Source organism: Ursus arctos, unplaced genomic scaffold (assembly GCF_023065955.2).
Source record: "Ursus arctos isolate Adak ecotype North America unplaced genomic scaffold, UrsArc2.0 scaffold_31, whole genome shotgun sequence".
Taxonomy (NCBI): Eukaryota; Metazoa; Chordata; class Mammalia; order Carnivora; family Ursidae; genus Ursus; species Ursus arctos.
Window position 1 is genome coordinate 1,238,097 of NW_026622997.1, and position 19,993 is coordinate 1,258,089.

The 19,993-nt window shown below is 45.6% G+C and overlaps 1 protein-coding gene across 5 annotated transcripts in view; it reads right to left on the reverse strand.

Moving 5' to 3' along the window:
- Positions 1 to 1,830: 1,830 nt before the first annotated feature.
- Positions 1,831 to 19,993, reverse strand: part of PGBD1 (piggyBac transposable element derived 1) — a 30,155-nt gene continuing 11,992 nt past the window's right edge. For 2 of the 5 annotated variants that reach the window (XM_057304967.1, XM_026489531.4), the window contains exons 3-5: positions 7,918 to 8,023; positions 7,096 to 7,192; positions 1,831 to 4,252 (exon numbers count right to left, since the gene is read on the reverse strand). In XM_057304967.1, coding sequence (XP_057160950.1) covers positions 2,689 to 4,252; positions 7,096 to 7,192; positions 7,918 to 8,023 — 1,767 coding nt within the window. In that variant the 3' untranslated portion in view covers positions 1,831 to 2,688. Of the gene's footprint in view, positions 4,656 to 7,095; positions 7,193 to 7,917; positions 8,024 to 19,993 lie in introns of those variants that run through there. The other 3 variants (XM_044380452.3, XM_048225505.2, XM_048225504.2) reach the window with 3 other exon arrangements.

Below are 19,993 nucleotides of genomic sequence, written 5' to 3' on the forward strand. Positions count from 1 at the left end.
TGTTCCCTCTCTCGCTGGCTGTCTCTCTGTCACATAAATAAATAAAATCTTTAAAAAAACAAAAAACAAAAAAAAAGTACGGGTCTTTCACCTCCATGGTTAATTTTGTTTCTAGGTATTATTTTTGGTGCAACTGATGGACTGTTTTCTTAATTTCTCTATTTCTATACAGTTCATTACAACTGTATAGAAATGCAGTGGATTTCTGTATATTGATTTTGTATCCTGCTTCCTTATCAATTTATTATCAGTTATGTAAGTTTTTTGGTGGAGTCGCTAGGGTTTTCTATATATAGTTTGTCATCTAGAAACAGGGAGCGTTTTATTAATTCCTTACCAATACGCATGCCTTTTCTGTGTTGTTTAATTGCCGTGGCAAGGACTTCCAGTGCTGTGTTAACAGTGGTGAGAATGGACATCCTTGTCTTGTTCCTGATCTGAGGAGAAAAGCTATGTTTTTCACCACTGAGTATTCTGTTGGCTGTGGGTTTTTCATATTAGGCCTTAATTATGTTGAGGTATGTTCCCTCTAGACCTTCTCTGCGAGGGTTTCTATCACGAATGGATGTTGTACTTCATCAGATATTTTTTCTGAACGTATTGAAATGATCATATAGTTTTTATCCTTTCTCTTATTGATGTGATATATCATGTTGGTGGTTTTGTGACTATTAAACCACCCTTGCATCCGGGAAATTAGCCCCACTTGATAGTAGTGTATGACTTTTTAAACATACCGTTGGATTCAGTTTGCTAATGTTTTGTTGAGGATTTTTGCACCTGTATTCATCACGACCTACTTATCCTGCACAAAAGAGGCTACTAGGGACTTCCTCTCCTACCAGGTTCCCGCAAGATATGGCCCAAGATCTTGTGAGATTTGGGCAGAGATCTGGTGAGATTTGCCCCAAGATTATGTGAGATCTGGCAATGGAAAGAGGTGGCCTGTTTTGGGGGGTGTGAGTCCCAGACAGAGTGCCCTGAAGTAGACAGCCTGGCAGAGCACTTAGGCAGTCTGCCCGTCTCAGCTGAGCCAGCTGTCGTGCACGCTGCTCCGTCCTGCAGCTGCTGCCCTCCTGTTTCTTTCTCCTCTACTTTAGTACGAAGAAGGGGCCCATTCATCCCTATTTCTGTGCTGTAGTCACTAGTTCCTTTGTGTGTGTGTGTGGTGTCTTTATCTGGCTTTGGTATCATGGAACAATTTGGAAGTTTTCCTTCCTCTTCTATTTTTTGGAATATTTTGGGGTAGAGTCAGTATTAACTCTTCTTAAAATTCCTGGTAGAATTCCCCCTGTGAAGCCATCTGGTCCTGGAGTTTTGTTTGTTGGGGATTTTTGATGACTCATTCAATTTCTTTGCTGGTTATGAGTCTCTTCAAGTTTTCTATTTCTTCCTGATTCAGTTTTGGTAGTTTGTGTTTCTAGGAATGTTTCCATGTCTTCTGGGCTGCTCACTCTGTTGGCGTACAGGACTTTCTCCGTGGGCTTTATGTCAACTTCACCCTGCTGCTGACTTTTCTTTCTTCTCCTGAAGATGCTACTGTTACCCAATTTGCTTCCTATTTCCTCAGTTTTCTTTACGCTGCTTCTGCCGACTCCCACAGTCCCAACAGGATACCTTTCATGTCAGTGTTCAGAGGCTCTGCTTCACTGCCAGTTTCTCCTTGCTAGCACTCCCTTCTGGCGCCTCGCCTGGCCCTTCTCTCCTACCCACCACCTGATCCAGTTTTATACCAGCGCTGAGGTCTTCATCCTCTTACCACCTGAGGTCTTAGGGTGCCGTGACACCAGCCGCGGAGCCGATTTGGGAGAAGGACGAGGCACAGACAGGTTAGGTTGCGAAAGAGTGTGGATGCAGGGGACCGCCAGGCGCGCCACCACCAAGGCTGCGATCGCCCCGAACAGCTGCCACCTCGCATATTTATTGGCAATAAATAAAGACAATCAAGGGAGTGATCCATATTACATCCTAGTGAATAGCAGTACGTCACGGGGACGGTCACGGGAGTAGATGACGTAACGTTCAGCAAGTGAGGCCTAGTCTTAAACACGTTTCTACGGACCCCGCGGGCTATTGTCAAGAGCAATCAAGTTTCGGCTGGGGCAGCGCTCTGCCCTTTAGCGAACCCGGCGTTTCTGGCCGCTCGTCATCTGAGGGCAGCTCCACCTTGAGCGAGCCCAGCGTTCCCGGCTCTGTGCTCTGACGTTCCCGCTAACGCCCGCGAGGCCACAAACATGTTTTCCTATTATATCCTTAGCATAAGCTCCCGGCCGCGGCCGCTGCATTAGATCATCCTTATGTCATGGGCTCTGCCTTGATTTTCACCGGTAGATTCAGCACCGTCTACGGTTACTGTGACAGTGCTTCCATTTTTAAAAATCTCCACAAAAAATTAAAGAGGCACAATTTCATTCTTTCAATCCAGAAATTAATCCGTTTAACAAATGATTTCCCACATGTCTCACACCAAAAATTAGTCACAGAAAAAGGTAGCACTCAAGTTCAACATTTTTACAGATTATTGTAACAAGTAATATTTTTAATGGTCTTTGAAACTACGTACAGGTTTGATTTTTTAAAAATATTATTTAATAATTCCATTACATACATCAGGTTTGCTTTGGAAGGATACAATCTCATTTGTACCTGTAACTTTTTTGTCTTGTTGATACTGGCACCGTGTTCATTTTATCTGCCTGAATCTGACAGATTAGCATTGTGCTCCAAGTAGAAGTGTGCAACGTATCTCCGAAAATCCAAGAGGTCTAGAGAGGTGCCCGGGTTACAGGCTCTGTGTAGCTGCCACGCGTTGTTCATGGCGACATCTATTATGTAGCTCACCAAAATCGAGTACCATTTCTTGCTTCTTATTCTTACCCTGTATTTGGAAATGATTTGATCCATTTTAGCTACACCTTCCCTGCATTCATCATATAACCTCACTATGGACGGCCACGCTACCTGCCGGAGCTCCCCGTCAGCGGCAGAAAGGCTTCGCTCCCCGGCTGGTTCTATGCCCACAGCATTGGAGCACAGGCTGGTGATGCCGTCACCACGCCAACGACACAAAATTATCTCCTCATTTTCTTCCACTCGGAAATCGAAATACCCCTTCTTCATTTTTCTCATATGTTCTGCATTCATGAGGGGACATTTTTCAGTCCTGTTCTCACGAATTGTTCCTGTTGCCCTTACTCCTTTTTTCTTCAGGGCTGATACCAATTTGACGCTTGTAAAGAAGCTATCAAAACACAGATGATAGGGATACTGGCCTCTCTCTAAAAGAACATCAGCAAAATGCATCACTAGATTTCCACCTAAACCAAGATCAAGACCATTACCCACCACCACCGCTGATTCTTCCTGATAGGGTTCGAACCACACCAGATAACCCTGTGTGGTTGTGCCACACCAAATTTTATAGCCAATTCTAATAGGTTTCCCATTCAGGAACTGGTCACTGTCAAAGCATTCACACATTGTCTTATCAAAATAATAGTATTCCTCCAGGGGAGCATACAGGAGGAAATTTCTATTCATTCGGTTTATGAGAGGCCTCAATTTTGTAAACTTATCTTTTTGATCTAGGTGGCTATTATCTGCAAAATGTAGGTATGAGAAAATCAATTCAAATCTGTCCCTTCTAATTGCATCTCTAACCAGGTTCTGATCAGCATCAGAGATTTCCCAGTACATTCCCCTCCTGGGACGCCTCACAAATCCACTCAAAAGTAAGATACCAAACACACACCTTATTTCCTGAACTGAGACTTCCAAGTTGACATTTTTCTGAGATGCATAATTATTGGTTTCGTTGACAATCATGTTGAATGTTTCATCATCAAAAAACAACTCAAAGAGCTCTACTGGGTTCAGCTTCTCACTCTTGAGATTCAAAAGTCCAGAATCCAGCGCCGACCAGCTTGGGAAGTTGGGTTTAATGTCTCTTTTGGTCCAATTCTTCTCTGGCAAGTTTGACGTCTTTAGCTTTTTTTGAGCATGGTGGGCCTCAAGCTTATCTTCTTCCACATCTGAGTCACCAGAAAATGCAAGGCCTTGGAGCAGTTCACTCACTCGAGCTTTGTCCTTTTTTCTCCCTTTTCGGGTCATGTCTCCTGCAGCATATTCCAAGGATGAGATGTGCGTTCGGGCCCATAAGTCACCCGGGTGACGGTCCTTTAGGGTGTTCAAATGGGTAACTGTCCTGTCCGTGTGGACAGAAGTACAACAAGGAGGCTGGGGCACACAATTGCTAGGATTGAAAAAAAAAAAAAAACTATAAAAATCCTTAGTCTTACTAGGACCTGAATCTGATGACACCCGAAGTATTCTTGTGTGGAGATTACCTGCTTCTCACTCCTAGGACCTCACACTTCTGGCCTGTCCCTACCTTGGTCTCGCTCCTCTGGACAGCTAGCTGTGGAGTCTGAAAGAAGGGACTGGGCATCTTCATGCAGCGCCTCCCTCCTCTTCAGGAGCAAGTGGCAGATGCCCCATGTTCCTTTTGGCCCCAAGTCGTATCAGGCAGGCCTGTGCAGGGGGAGGCCTGCTGTGCTCCTCTGCTTGGGAACTCCTTTCCTAGCCGAGCCTCCGTCAGCGATGAAGCCGAGGTTTCCAGAATCCTCTGTTTACTCCTGTATCTCCATCACTTGGTTCTAAATTTGGACAAGGAAGGGGGTTATAATGTACTGGGCTCCCTTACGCCTGTCTCAGAGTTTCTGAACGTGGAAGGATTAAGTCTTTCCTAGCTCTACATTCATCTGGTGGACACACTGCTCCGGGGAGAAACTTAAACTTACTGCCGTTGAACTGGTTTTTATGGGTTTATAAAGTTACCAAGATGAAAAGTATTATACACAAGCTTCTCTTTTTATCTGAGAAATCTGCATTTCACTAACATCCCACTGGTAAATAAACAGTCTAGTTGCAGAAGACATACGGGGGAAAAAGCACTGAAAAGAGTACATTGTAATTTATACTACATGTATTTCTCCTGGGTGTCTCCAGTGTGCGCAGACGGCCCAGTCAACATTCCCTAACGTCCCTCAAGTGCGGGGACCGTGTGCGGATGCCGCCTCCACGCTGCATCTTCTCAGCCTCACGCCTCTGCCCCTCTGCCCCTCCATCTCACGACTCCTCCCTTCCCTCTGCTTCCACTTCCCTTCCTACTCAGTCGACTGACCCCACAGTCCATCCCCTTAGCCCCTCTCTGGCCAGGATCACCAGCCACCTGCCCCAGTGACCGGTGCCCCAGACTGGTGCCCCAGACCGGCCGGACTTGAGCACCGGCTGGAGCCCAGCATTGGGTCTCCGGTCCTCACCCCAGGGTGGGCGACACCACAGAGCCCGCAGCAGCGGGGCGACCGTCACCTAACCATGCGGGCCTCCGAGGTTCGGCTGGTCACTCACCCTGCCTGCAGTCCTCCTTCCCCCTCACCCCCGTCTCCCCAGTTCCCCACATTTCACATCTTCATCATTCTTCTCAAAGCTTTAATCCCACAGCCTCTTTTCCCCACTCCAAAGAGGACCCAGAATTTCTCAGGCAGAAACCTGCTCGCTGACACAGTCTGCCTCTGCCTTCCGTGGCTCCTGTGACCCCTCTCCTAGGTCGCCAACCCTGTCGGGTGCGGCACGTTCACTTCTCCGCCCTCTCTCCTCCCCCCCCCCCCCCCCCCCCAGCGAACTCCCGCCTGGTCCCTGACTCTCGTTCCCCTGTCCCCTGCCTCACGGGTGCTTCCTCCCGTTGCCTGCAGCTCTGCCCCCCCCACCCCAGCACTGTGCCCTCGGGGCACCCCTGCGTAAGAGGGACAAGATGCTTCCTAAACGGATGGAACAAAGAAAAAATAGTCTGGAAGCTGAACTTACAAAAATGTGCCTAGAGAATAGTCTTTGCAGCACAACTCTCTTTGCCTCTCCCATCCGTTCATCACTGATTCTTGATCCACACCTCTGTCTAGTTCATCGTGGCCTGTGACACCCTGACAGAGCTTCCCTAGTCATCTGCTTGGGGAGAGAGGCAGACTGACTTTCCTGCCTCTCCCTGTTAGCCCGTCAGAAACCCACTTCTGCAGGCAGCCACATGTCCTGGTAAAGGCCACGAACTGGTCTAAGCCAGTTCTCACAATCCCATTCCCCTTTCTAGATGCTCAGTTCCCCCAGCCTCTGATGGCCAAACATGGTCCTCAGAGTCCATTTCAGCCAGTGAGAAGCAGGAGAAGACGTCTGTGTTCTGGGCACCAGGAACGAACGTGGGTAGAGGTGCCCTTCTGCCCCTTTCTGCTGACCCAGTCCCTGGAGTTGCAGGAACCATCCTGTGGTCAGGGGTGGACAAAGCAGCCCTGGATCCTTGACTAGGAGAACTGGGCCAGTATGAACCTCCTGCTGACCTGAGCGCACGGAGCGTGCGTTCCTTTCAGGAGTCTGTTTAGCAGGACTGGAGTTAAATCTAAGAACACCTTCTAGGACTCGGCAGTCCTCTTCCTAGCTATCTGTCCCCGAGGAGTTCTCACACGAGGGGCGTAGCAGAGGCTGCTCCGTAAGCGCTGTTTCTCCACTGGTGACCGCCACTGGGGAAGGTGAGTGCTCAGAAATACGGACAGGGCTTAAAACATGATGCTGAGTCATAATACTATTTAAATAATTTAAAGCATTCACATAAAGCAAAAGTGCGTATTTTACATAAAGAGATACTGATAATGGACACGCATCACGGCCCAAAATGGTGGAAGAAGGAAAGGGGAGTGAGTAGTGGGAAAAGGACGTACAGAAACTGTGTGGCTGGCGGGGGCCATGGGGGGGTGGTGAAGACACGGGAGTCAGGTTTCTGGGCACTGAGGCTAAATGTACCTGTCCCCACGGCTGCCCTGCATGCCAGGCTATTTATCCCACACTGTTTCCTTTCTCCCCTTTTTCTCAATTCCGAGGAGTTAACAGCCTCCCCCAAACCCCCTCTGCCTCTGCCCCGGTCCCTCCCGTCCTGCTTTAGGACTGTCTGTGCTCCACATTCGTTCCCTCATTCCCACAACCAGGCTTAGGAAGTACCTACAAGGTCTTTAATTTCTGTGCCATCAGCTGCTTTCCTAACACTGGACTCACCTGTTGGGTATTCCTGACGCCTCAGCACTGTGCTCCATTTCTTCAGAAATTTCTTTCTTTGCATTAAATAATCCATCTTTAGTTACAACTTCTTCAGCTAAAATAATATAATAATTTAAATGTCATCTGTTGCCTGAATTGAGAAAAGAAAAAAAAAAAAACTCCAGAGTAGGGAATGGGATTTTCTTTTTCAGTGAGCTCTACACCCAACGTGGGGTTCAAACTCACACCCCCGAGATCCCGAGTCGCCTGCTCTACTGACGGAGCCAGCAGGCGCCCTAGGACCAGGATTTCCCGATTCACATCATCATTGGGTGTCCCGGGAGCGCTGTCACAGCGGCCCTACGGAGCCTGGCACAGTATGGGAAGATAGAAAGGTCAGTGAGCTGGGGAGAGGGTCTACCAAGGTAAAGCCCATTTAAAGAAAATTATATACAGGTAATCTTGGAGCATGAAGAGAACTTCTCTGAGATGAAGGGATCAGGCAGAGGAGTGTGGGGCTTCCAGACACGAAGAGGTGTCTAAACATGACAGTTACATGGAATCCTTTATAGGGAAGAGAATGGGAAGCACAGGAGTCGTGAGGGCCTCGGGATATGGAGGGATGATCAAAGAAGATCTAAAGCAGCAGCTAAGTGTTGTGACAGAAGATAACGTGCCCGGGAGGGAGGCGAGATGGTGAGGGCCGAGGCAAGTCTGCAGGCAGAGGACGGGGAAGGCAGGGCGATGGTGCGCAGGGAATGTCGGCTCACAAGGGCCAGGTCACAGTTAATGACAGCAGGAGATGCGCAAAGACGCGGGACCCTTCAGGGGCGCCCTCACCCATCAGACGGACGCTCGTAGCCGCCCGAGCTGAGTCCCCGCGGGGGCTCGGCCGCTGCTCTGTGACGGACGCCTGGGCGGCTGCTTCCTCGGTCTTCACTGATGTCTGAAAAGGCAAAAGGCGGCCTCCTAGTCTTCCCTGGGGGGGACGTGGACCCCACCCCGCGGAGCAGTGGGGCGGCCCCCCGGCAGGGCCGTGCTCCCTCCGAGGCCCTGGATCGTCCCGGCCGCCGCTGCGTGGACGAACCGTGTTCTCCGGCTCCAGACGCTGCGAAGATTATTTCCCACCCTCAAAATAATCCCGAGTCCAAATCATCCCCATTTATCCTCACGGATTCAGGGGGATCAGAACTAAGTGCAAAAACACAGGGAAGTCGAGAGCCATCCAGGGAAGACGGGGGAGCAGGTGGACCCTAAGCTCCCCTGGTCCCACAGATACAACTAGATAACACCCGCTTCGCTGTCAACCCAGAAAATGACCCACAGACGGGCAGAACGGACTCTGCACAAGCCACATGTAAAGAGGCCGCATTAAAGCAGCTAGGAAGGGTGGAGGTGCAGAGGTAAACTGACCCTCGGAACTGTCTGCGGAGGGAGGGGACTCATGGGCGCAGGGAGGGGAGAGCAGCAGACCCCCCACACCGGGCAGCCTGCGCGGGGAAGATGAATCCCGTAGCCTCCGGCTTTGAAAACCAGAGCAGCCGAATTTCCCACATTCATAGGATCAGCAGTGCTTAACTGGAACTTTAAAGATCAGCCTGCTGGGCTCTGAGAAGGAAGGGCAAGAGGAAACTGAGTCCCTGCCCTTAAAGAGACAGCACCGCTAACAGCCCCACTGGGATACAGCGCAGAAGCAGCAGTTCTAGAAATGCCTGGGGTAAATGGGAGGGAGACGTGTTCACTACTCTGAGCGTCTGCTAGAGGGACAGGGATGGTTGGGAGACCTCTCCAAGAACAAAAGCTCTGCAGGCTCTCCTTCCCTCTCCTTCACCCCAGCCTAGATCCACAGACGAGTGGGAGCCAGGACAGCGCAGCAAGCCTCACCCCCCACGTTCTACGGCCACACCCCTGCCATCCCCGCAGCCTAAGCAGTTCTGGGCAGCTGCAGTCCCCTCCTGCCGTGGACCTGCCACACCACACACCACGCCCACACAGTCAGGGGACTCCCCTATCCAGCCTGTGGCAGGAATTTTCTAAAGGGGATCCAGGCCACCCCCCACAGCCAACCTACCCCAAAGCTGCTAACACCACGACCCTGCCCCCTTCAACGCACCATTAGCTAGAGCCCATCCCAACCAGGGCCACACGCCTGGCAGTGTGCAAGCAGCCCCAACAGGGGCCAGCACCACTCCCGAGTGACTCCTGCCCCAGGGAGAGGGTAAGGTAACAACACACACCAGTCGGATGTGGCCCCAGCCGCAGACCGGGGGCAGACATCTGGTCCGACGGCATATCCACCTACCAACAAAAGCTGCTCAGGGGACAACACAGGGAGAGCACCTCGCAATTCGGTGCTGCTGCATCTCTGGCAAACACTGGACTGTCTCAGTTCGCGCCCAAGGCAGCCCCGGACTGACCCACTGACACAGGGAGCAAACACAGGCTACACCAGGCAAAGAGAGCCATTGCAAAGGACTGCACTGAAGGCAAACGCAGCTCACCCACAACCCTAGGGCACACACAACACAGAGACACCCCTGGAGCACCCTACTCTGATGAGCAGGGAACACCGCACTGCAGGCACTCCAGGAACTCTTCATAAGGCTGTTCCTTACAAGAGCAGGAGATGAAACTGACCTCCTAACACAGAAATAGACAAAATGAGAGGAATATATCCCACGTGAAAGAACAAGATAAAACTGCAGGACAGCTACACGGAGCAGGTAAGTCGTGTGTCTAAGAGATCGACGGCAGTGGTCACAGAGATAGCCGCTGCGCTTGAGAACAGACTGCAGGAAGCATAAAAAGAACCAGAGATGAAAAACAAATTAGAAATACACTAGAGGGAATAAATAGATGAGAGGAAGCAGAAAAATGGATGAGTGACGTGGAGGACAGACGAATAGAAAGTAATCAAGCTGACCAGAAAGAACAAAGATTAATAAATAATGAAAACAGATCAAACGTAATCACACTGACATTCTAGGGATCCCAGAACGTGAGGAGAGAGAAAAGAGGGCAGAAAATGTATTTAAGTAAGTAATAGCTGAAAATCTCCCCAATCTGGAAAAGGAAACTGGAATCCAAATCCAGGAGGCACAGAGAGGCCCTAGTAAAATCAACCGAAGGAGGTCCACACCAAAACACATGGTAATGACGGGTACCTGGGTGGCCCCCTTGGTTAAGCGTCTGCCTTCAGGCTCCAAACATGATCTCAGAGTCCTGGGATCGAATCCCACATCGGGCTCCCTGCTCAGTGGGGAGTGTGCTTCTCCCTTTACCCTTCCCCCCCGGCTCGTGCTCTGTCTTGCTCACTCTCTCATTCATAAGTTAATTAAATATATCTTAAAAAAAGACATATAGAGGGGCGCCTGGGTGGCACAGCGGTTAAGCGTCTGCCTTCGGCTCAGGGCGTGATCCCGGCGTTGTGGGATTGAGCCCCACATCAGGCTCTTCTGCTATGAGCCTGCTTCTTCCTCTCCCACTCCCCCTGCTTGTGTTCCCTCTCTCGCTGGCTGTCTATATCTCTGTCAAATAAATAAATAAAATCTTTAAAAAAAAAAAAAAGACATATAGTAAATAAAATGGCAAAAATTTGTGATGAAGAGAGAATTTTAAAAGCACCAAAAAAAAAAGGAAAACCATTACATACAAAGGTAAATTACATAAGGCTATCAGCTGATTTTTCAGCAGAAACTATGCAGACCCAAAAGGAGTAGCATGATATATTCGAAATGCTTAAAGAGGAGAGGGAGAAAGATGGCGGAGGAATAGGGGTCCCCTTTTTCAGCTGGTCCCCTGAATCGAGCTGGATATCTACCAGACCATCCTGAACACCCATGGAATCAGCCTGAGACGCAGGAAGATACACCTGGATCTCTATGAATGAACATCTCCAGCGCTGAGTATTGAGGTACGAAGCTGGGAGCCGTGAAACCTCGCACAGATATCGGAAGATAAACGGAAGGGGGAGGGAGCCGCCGCACTCGGGTGCCGGGAAGCGGCAGCCACCTGCACTGGGGAGCGGGCCGACCAGTGAGAGAGCAGACTGAGATAGGAAACTCAGAAGCCTCGGAGCATGCATGAAACACACTGAAACGGAGCTCGGGAGCGCGCGCAGGAACCAGGGGCGGCTGGCGGTGTTAGAAGCACAAAGGACAGAGACGAGCCAGCCCTGGAAGTGAGGGCTGGGACACCGGCTGTGGGGCGCACAACCCGGGATGCTGCAGGGTTTTTGCAGCACTGACAGAAACAGAGTTAAAGTGGCCAAGAGAGCTCAGTGGAGAGCGGACTGCAATCTCTCTGTTCTGAGACAGAGGCTGGGATTCGGCCACTGCTGCTCTGACTCTCAGAAGAGCCACAGAAAACTGCCAGGGAAAGCCGCCAGAAAACAAAAGCCCCAAAAAAACTGTCCCGCACTGTGCCCATCCCCCACACACACAGGGGACAGGGCGACTCTGCCCAAACAGGGTTACCTGAGTATCAGCACGACAGGCCCCTCCCCCAGAAGGCAGGCTGAAAAATCAAGAAGCCCACATCCCTAAGGTCCCTATAAAACAGGTGCATCTTGCTTGGGTCCTGGTCAATAATCTGGGCTCTGGGCAACCCCGCAACCTCTCCTCATCAGAATGACAAAGAGGAAGAACCCCCAACAAAGGAAAGAAACAGAGACTGTGGCCTCTGCCACAGAACTAATGGATATGGATATAACCAGGATGTCAGAAATGGATTTCAGAGTAACATTATCAAGATGATGTGTAGGCTTGAGAAAAATATTAATGAGAATATAGAATCTCTAAGGGCGGAAATGAGAGCAAATCTGGCAGAAATTAAAAATTCTATGAATCAAATACAGTCTAAACTGGATGCTCTGACAGCCAGGGTAAACGAGGCAGAAGACGAATTAGTGAGTTAGAGGATGAGATGATAGAAAAGAAGGAAAGAGAAATAACTTGGGGGAGGAAAATCTCCAATTTCATGAAAAAAGCTATGGGAGATTACTGACTCAATGAAACGTTCCAATGTCAGAATTATCAGGATCCTCGAGGGGGTGAAGAGGTCTAGAAGAGATATTTGAACAGATTGTAGCTAAGAACTTCCCTAATCTGGTGAAGGAAACAAGCATCCATGTCCAAGAGGCAGAGAGAACCCCTCCCAAGACCAGTGAGAACAGACCAACACCATGACATATAATAGTACAATTTGCAAATCTTAGATCCAAGGAAACAATCTTGAAAGCGGCGAGGAGGAAGAGATTCCTTACGTACAGAGGGAGGAACATCAGAATAACGTCAGACCTGTCCACAGAGACCTGGCAAGCCAGAAAGGGTTGGCAAGACATATTCAGAGCACTAAGTGAGAAGAACATGCAGCCAAGGATACTTTATCCAGCAAGGCTGTCATTCAGAATGGATGGAGAGACAGGAGCTTCCAAGACTGGCAGAAACTGAAAGAATATGTGACTACCAAGCCAGCCCTACAAGAAATATTAAGGGGGGTTCTATAAAAGGGGAAAGACCCCAAGAGTGATACAGAACAGAAATTTACAGAGACAATCTATAGAAACAAGGACTTCATAGTCAACATGACATTAAAATCACATCTCTCAATAATCACTCTCAATGTGAATGGCCTAAATGCTTCCATAAAACGACCCAGGGTTGCAGATTGGATAAAAAGACATGACCCATCAATATGCTGTCTACAAGAGACTCACTTTGAACCAAAAGATACATCCAGACTGAAAGTGAAGGGATGGAATACCATTCTTCATGCCAGCAGACCTCAAAAGAAAGCTGGGGTAGCAATTCTCTTATCAGACAGATTAGATTTTAAGCTAAAGACTGTAGTTAGCAATACAGAAGGACACTGTATTATTCTTAAAGGTTGTATCCAACAAATGGATATGACAATTATAAATATCAATGCCCCCAACAGGGGAGCAGCCACATACACAAGCCAACTCTTAACCAGAATAGAGAGACATATAGATAATAATACATTAATAGTAGGGGACCCAACACTCCACTCTCAGCAACAGACAGATCATCTAAGCAGAAAATCAACAAAGAAACAAGAGCTTTGAATGACACACTGGACCAGATGGACCTCACAGATATATACAGAACACTCCACCCTAAAACAGAATACTCATTCTTTTCAAACGCACATGGAACTTTCTCCAGAATAGACCATACACTGGGTCACAAAACAGGTCTCAACTGATACCAAAAGACTGAGATTATTCCTGATTATTCCCTGCATATTCTCAGACCACAGTGCTTTGCAACTGGAACTCAATCACAGGAAAAAATTTGGAGGAAACTCGAACACTTGGAAACTAAGGACCATCCTGCTTAAGAATGTTTGGGTAAACCATGAAATTAAAGAACTTAAGCAATTTATGGAAACCAATGAGAACGAAAACACATCGGTCCAAAACCTATGGGACACTGCAAAGGCAGTCCTAAGGGGGAAATACATAGCCATCCAAGCTTCACTCAAAGAATAGAAAAATCTAAAATGCAATCCTTATATTCACACCTTAAACAGCTGGAGATGGAACAAAAGAACAGGCCTAAGCCATGCACAGAAGACAACTGATAAAGATTTGAGATCAATGAATTAGAAACCAGAAATACAGCAGAGCAGATCGAAGAAGCTGGTTCTTTGAAAGAATTAATAAGATCGATAAGCCACTGGCCAGACTTATTCAAAAGAATAGAGAAAGGACCCAAATTAATATAATTATGAATGAAAGGGGAGAGATCACAACTAACACCAATGAAATAGAAACAATCATTAAAAAGTATTATCAGCAACTATATGCCAATAAATTAAGCAACCTGGAAGAAATGGATGCCTTCCTGGAAGCCTATAAACTACCAAGACTGAAACAGGAAGAAATAGACAATCTGAACAGACCAATAACCAGCAAGGACATTGAAACAGTAATCAAAAACCTCCCCCAAAACAAGAGTCCAGAGCCAGATGGCTTGCCAGGAGAATTCTACCAAACATTTAAAGAAGACAGAATACCTATTATATGAAGCTGTGTCAAAAAATAGAAATGGAAGGAAAGCTCCCAAACTCATTCTATGAGGCCAGCATTACACTGACCCCAAAACCAAAGACCCCATCAAAAAGAGAATTACAGACCAATATCCCTGATGAATATGGATGCCAAAATTCTCAACAAGATCCTAGCTAATAGGATCCAACAGTACATTAAAAGGATTATCCGTCACAACCAAGTGGGACTCATCCCTGGGATGCAAGGGTGGTTCAACATTCGCAAATCAATCAGTGTGATAGAACACATTAATAAGAGACAAGAATCATATGGTCCTCTCAATTGATGCAGAAAAAGCATTTGACAAAATACAGCATCCTTTCCTAATTAAAATCCGTCAGAGTGTAGGGACCAAGATACATTCTCAATTTCATAAAAACCATCTATGAAAAGCCTACAGCAAATATCGTTCTCAATGGGGAAAAGCTGAAAGCCTTTTCCTTAAGGTCAGGAACATGACAGGGATGCCCACTCTCGCCATTATTGTTCAACATAGTACTAGAAGTCCTAGCAACCGCAATCAGACAACAAAAAAGAATAAAAGGTATTCAAATTGGCAAAGAAATCAAACTCTCTTTGCAGATAACATGATACTTTATGTGGAAAACCCAAAATACCCCACCCCCAAATTACTAGAGCTCATACAACAACTCAGTAACATGGCAGGATACAAAATCAATGCTCAGAAATCAGTTGCATTTCTATACACGAACAATGAAACTGAAGAAAGAGAAATTAGGGAATCGATTCCATTTACAATAGCACCAAAAACCATAAGATACCTCAGAATAAACATAACCAGAGAGGTAAAGGATCTACACTTTAGAAACTACAGAGCACTGATGAAAGACATTGAAGAAGACACTAACAGATGGAAAAACATTCCATGCTCATGATCCAAAGAATAAACAGTTAAAATGTCTATGCTACGCAGACCCTTTCAATGCCATCCCGATCAAAATACCAATGACATTTTTCAAAGAGCTGGAACAAACAATCCTAAAATTTGTGTAGAACCAGAAAAGACCCTGAACTGCCAAGGAAAAAATGTTGAAAAAGAAAAACAAAGCTGGAGGCATCACGTTGTCAGATTTCAAGCTATACTACAAAGCTGTGATCACCAAGACAGCAGGGTACTGGCACAAAAACAGAGACACAGACCAATGGAACAGAATAGAGAACCCAGAAATGGACCCTCAACTCTATGGTCAACTAATCTTTGATAAAGCAGGAAAAAAAACAAAACAATGGAAAAAAGACAGTCTCTTCAATAAATGGTGTTGGGAAAATTGGACAGCTATATACAGAAAAATGAAGCTTTCCACTCTCTCTCACCATCCACAAAGATAAACTCCAAATGGATGAAAGACCTCGATGTGAGACAGGAATCCATCAAAATCATAGAGGAGAACTCAGGCTGTAACCTCTTCGACATCAGCCACAGCAACTTCTTTCATGACATGTCTCCAAAGGCAAAGGAAACAAAAGCAAAAATGAACTTTTGGGACTTCATCAAGGTAAAAAGCTCCTGCACAGCAAAGGAAACAGTCAACAAAACAAGGAGGCAGCCCACAGAATGAGAGAAGATAGTTCCAAATGACACTACAGATAGAAAGCTGGTATCCAAGATCTATAAAGAACTCCTCAAACTCAATACCCAAGAAACAAATAACCAAATCAAAAAATGGGCAGAAGATATGAACAGACACTTTTCCAATGAAGACATAGGAATGTCTAACAGACACATGAAAAAATGTTCAACACCATTAACCATCAGCGAAATTCAAATCCAAACCACATTGAGATACCACCTTACACCAGTTAGGATGGCAAAAATTGACAAAGCAAGAAACAACAAATGCTGGAGAGGATGTGGGGAAAGGAGAACCCTCTTACACTGTTGGTGGAAATGCAAGTTGGTGCAGCCACTTTGGCAAACAGTGTGGAGGTTCCTCAAAAAGTTAAAAATAGAGCTATCCTATGACCCAGCAATTGCACTACCAGGTATTTACCCCAAAGATACAGACGTAGTGAAAAGAAGGGCCATATGCACCCCAATGTTCATAGCAGCATTGTCCACAATAGCCAAACTGTGGAAGGAGCCAAGATGCCCTTCAACAGATGAATGGATAAAGAAGATGTGGTCCTTATATACAATGGAATATTACTCAGCCATCAGAATGATTACCCAACATTTTCATTGACATGCATGGGACTGGAGGAGATTATACTAAGTGAAATAAGTCAAGCAGAGAAAGACAATTATCATATGGTTTCACTCATTTGTGGAACATAAGGAATAGCAGAGAGATTGTTAGGAGAAGGAAGGGAAGAATGAAGGGGGGGTAAACAGAGGAGGAAATGAACCATGAAAGACTATGGACTCCGGGAAACAAACTGAGGGTTTTAGAGAGGAGAGGGCTGGGGAGATGGGCTAGCCCGGTGAAGGGTATTAAGGAGGGCACGTATTGCATGGAGCACTGGGTGTTATACCCAAGCAATGAATCATGGAACACTACATCAAAAACTAATGATGTACTGCATGGTGACTAACATCATAATTTAAAAAAAAAAAAAAAAGAATGAATGAAAGAAATGCTTAAAGAAAAAAACCTGCAACCCAGAATATTCTATCCAGAAATGCTATCATTCAGAATAGAAGGAGAGGTAGTTTCCAAGACAAACAAAAGTTAAAGGAGTTCACCACTAAACCAGCCTTACAAGAAATGTTAAAGGGGATTCTTTGAGTGGAAAGGAAAAACTACACTCAGGAGTAAGAAAAGCAGTCTTTCATCAGTGCTCTGTAGTTTCTAAATTGTATTATTACTACAATAATAGTAGGGGACTTTAACACCCCACTTACATCAATGGACAGATCATCCAAACAGAAAACCAACAAAGAAACAGTGGCTTTGAATGACACACTGGACCAGATGCATCTAACATATATTCAGAACATTTCATACTAATGCAGCAAAGTATACACTCTTTTCAAGTGCACACAAAACATTCTCCAGAATGGATTACATATTGGGCCACAAAACAAGTCTTACAAATTCAGAAAGACTGAATTCATGATCATTTCAATAAATGCAGAAAAAATACTTGACAAAGTACAACACTCATTCATGATACAAACCCCCAAGAAGGTTTAGAGGGGACATACCTCAACCTAATAAAGGCCATATATGAAAAAATCAAAGCCAACATCATAGTCAGTGGTGAAAACCTTAGAGCTTTTCCCCTAAAATCAGGCACAAGACAAGAATTTCTACTCTCACCACTTTTATTCAACATAGTACTGGAAGTACTTGCCATAGCAATCAGAACAGAAAAAGAAATAAAAGGCATCCAAATTAGTACGGAAGAAGGAAAACTATTTGCAGATGACATGATACTACATAGAGAAAACGCTAAAGACCACCAGAAACCTATGAGAACTGATCAATGACTTCAGTAAGGTCACAAGATACAAAATCAATATACAAAAATCCACTGCATTTCTATACATATACTTAGAACAAAGTAGCAGAAAGAGAAATTAATAAAACAGTCCTATTTACAACTGCGCCAAAAATAATGAAATACCTGGCAACAAACTTAACAAAGGAGGTGAAAGACCTGTACTCTGAAAACTATACAACACGGGTGAAAGAAATTGACAATGACACAATCAGAAAGATACTCGTCCTCATGTAGTGGAAGAAGAATTATCGTTAAAATATCCTTACTGTGCAACGAAATCTACAGATTTAATGCAATCCGTATCAAAGTACCAACGGTATTTTTCACAGAACTAGAATAATCCTAAAATGTGTAAGGAACAACAAAAGTTCCCAAATAGCCAAAGCAATCTGTAAAAAGAAGAACAAAACTGGAGGCATCACAATCTCAGATTTCAAGTTAGATTCCATAACTGTACTAATTAAAACAGTATGGTACTGGCACAGAAATACACAGATGAGTTACCAGAACAGACTAGAGATCCCAGAAATAAACCCACAATCTTATAGTCAATCTCCGACAAAGGAGGTAGAACATGCAATGGGAGAAAGGCAGTGTCTTCACAAATGGTGCTGGGAGAACTGGACAGCCACATACAGAAGAACAAAACTGCAACACGTTCTGACACCACACACAAAAATCCCAGACAAGAGCACAGGCAGTAATGTCTCTGATGTTGTCTGTAACATTTTTTTATATGTCTCCAGAGGCAAGGGGAAACAAAAGCAAAAATAACCTGTTGGGACTTCATCAAAATAAAAAGCTTCTGCACAGTAAAGGATACAGTCAACAAAACTAAAAATTTATTTAAGTGGGAGGAGATATTTGTGAATAACCTTATATATAAACTTATACAACTCAACACCAACGAAATAATCCAATTAAAAATGGCAGAAGACACAAACTGACATTTCTCCAAAGACGACATACAGATGGCAAACAGACACGTGAAAAAATGCTCAACGTCACTCATCATCAGGGAAATGCAAATCAAAACTACAAGATACCACCTCACACCTGTCTGAATGGCTAAAACCAAAAACTCAAGAAGCAAGTGTTGGTGAGGATGTGGGAAAAAAGTAACCTTTCTGCACTGTTGGTGGGAATGCAAACTAGTGCAGCCACTGTGGAAAACACTATGGAGGTTTCTCAAAAAATTAAAAGATCTACCCTAGATCTACCTTATAATCCAGGAATCACACTACTGCATATTTACCAAAAAAATATGAAAACGCTAAGTCAAAAGGATAGAGGCCCCACCATGTTTATAGAAGCATTACTTGTAGTAACCAAGCTACAGAAGCAAAGTGTCTATTCTACAATGGAATATTACTCGGCCATAAAAAAGAATGAAATCTTGCCATTTGCGACAACATGGAAGGATCTCGAGAATTTAATGCTAAGTGAAATAATTCAGTGAAAGACAAATACCATATGGTTTCACTCATATGTGGAATTTAAAAAACAAAAGGAGACAAATCAAAAACAGACTCTTGGGGCACCCGGGTGGCTCAGTCTGTTAGGTCATGATCCCAGGGTCCTGGGATCGAGCCCCGCACTGGGCTTCTTGCTCAGCGGGGAGTCTGCTTCCCCCTCTCCCCCTGCTCGTGCTCCCTCTTGCTCTCACAAATAAATTAATAAAATCTTAAAACAACAGACTCTTTACTATAGTGAACAAACAGATGGTCACCAGAGGGAAGGTGGGTGGGGGATGGGTGAAATAGGTGAAGAGGATTAAGAGTACACTTATCATAATGAACACTGAGTAATATACAGAATTGTTGAATCACTGCATTGTACCCATGAAACTAATATAACACTGCATGTTAACTATACTGGAGATAAAATAAATTAAAAATGTTTAAAGGCACACGAAGTCAGAGGTGCCGGCTGGCTCCGTCAGTAGAGCATGCGATTCTTAATCTCAAGGTCATGAGTTCAAACCCCATGCTGGGTGTGGAGCCTACTTAAAAGTTAAAAAATAAATAATAAATAAATAGATAAAGGCACATAAAGTTAAACAGACATTTGTTGTTTGACTGCTTAATCAATGACATTAATTAACTTGCCCAGGTCACACCACTGGCAGATGGCAGAGCTGGAATTCAAACCTCTCTGCTGTAACTTTTCTTTCTGGACTGTTTTCCTCCTGTCCTGGAGCCTGCGGACATAATGCTTCTCTCAGCTAAAGGATGCCAGGAATGGAAAGAGGCTATGGGCTGCCAAGCGGCTCTCCCAGGCCCTCAGCTGCACCTTTAGGCCATCATGCTGTCTGGTCTTGACCCTGATGGACAATCCTAAGGCCTCAGTGGCTGCAGCAACCGCACCACTGAGGCAGGC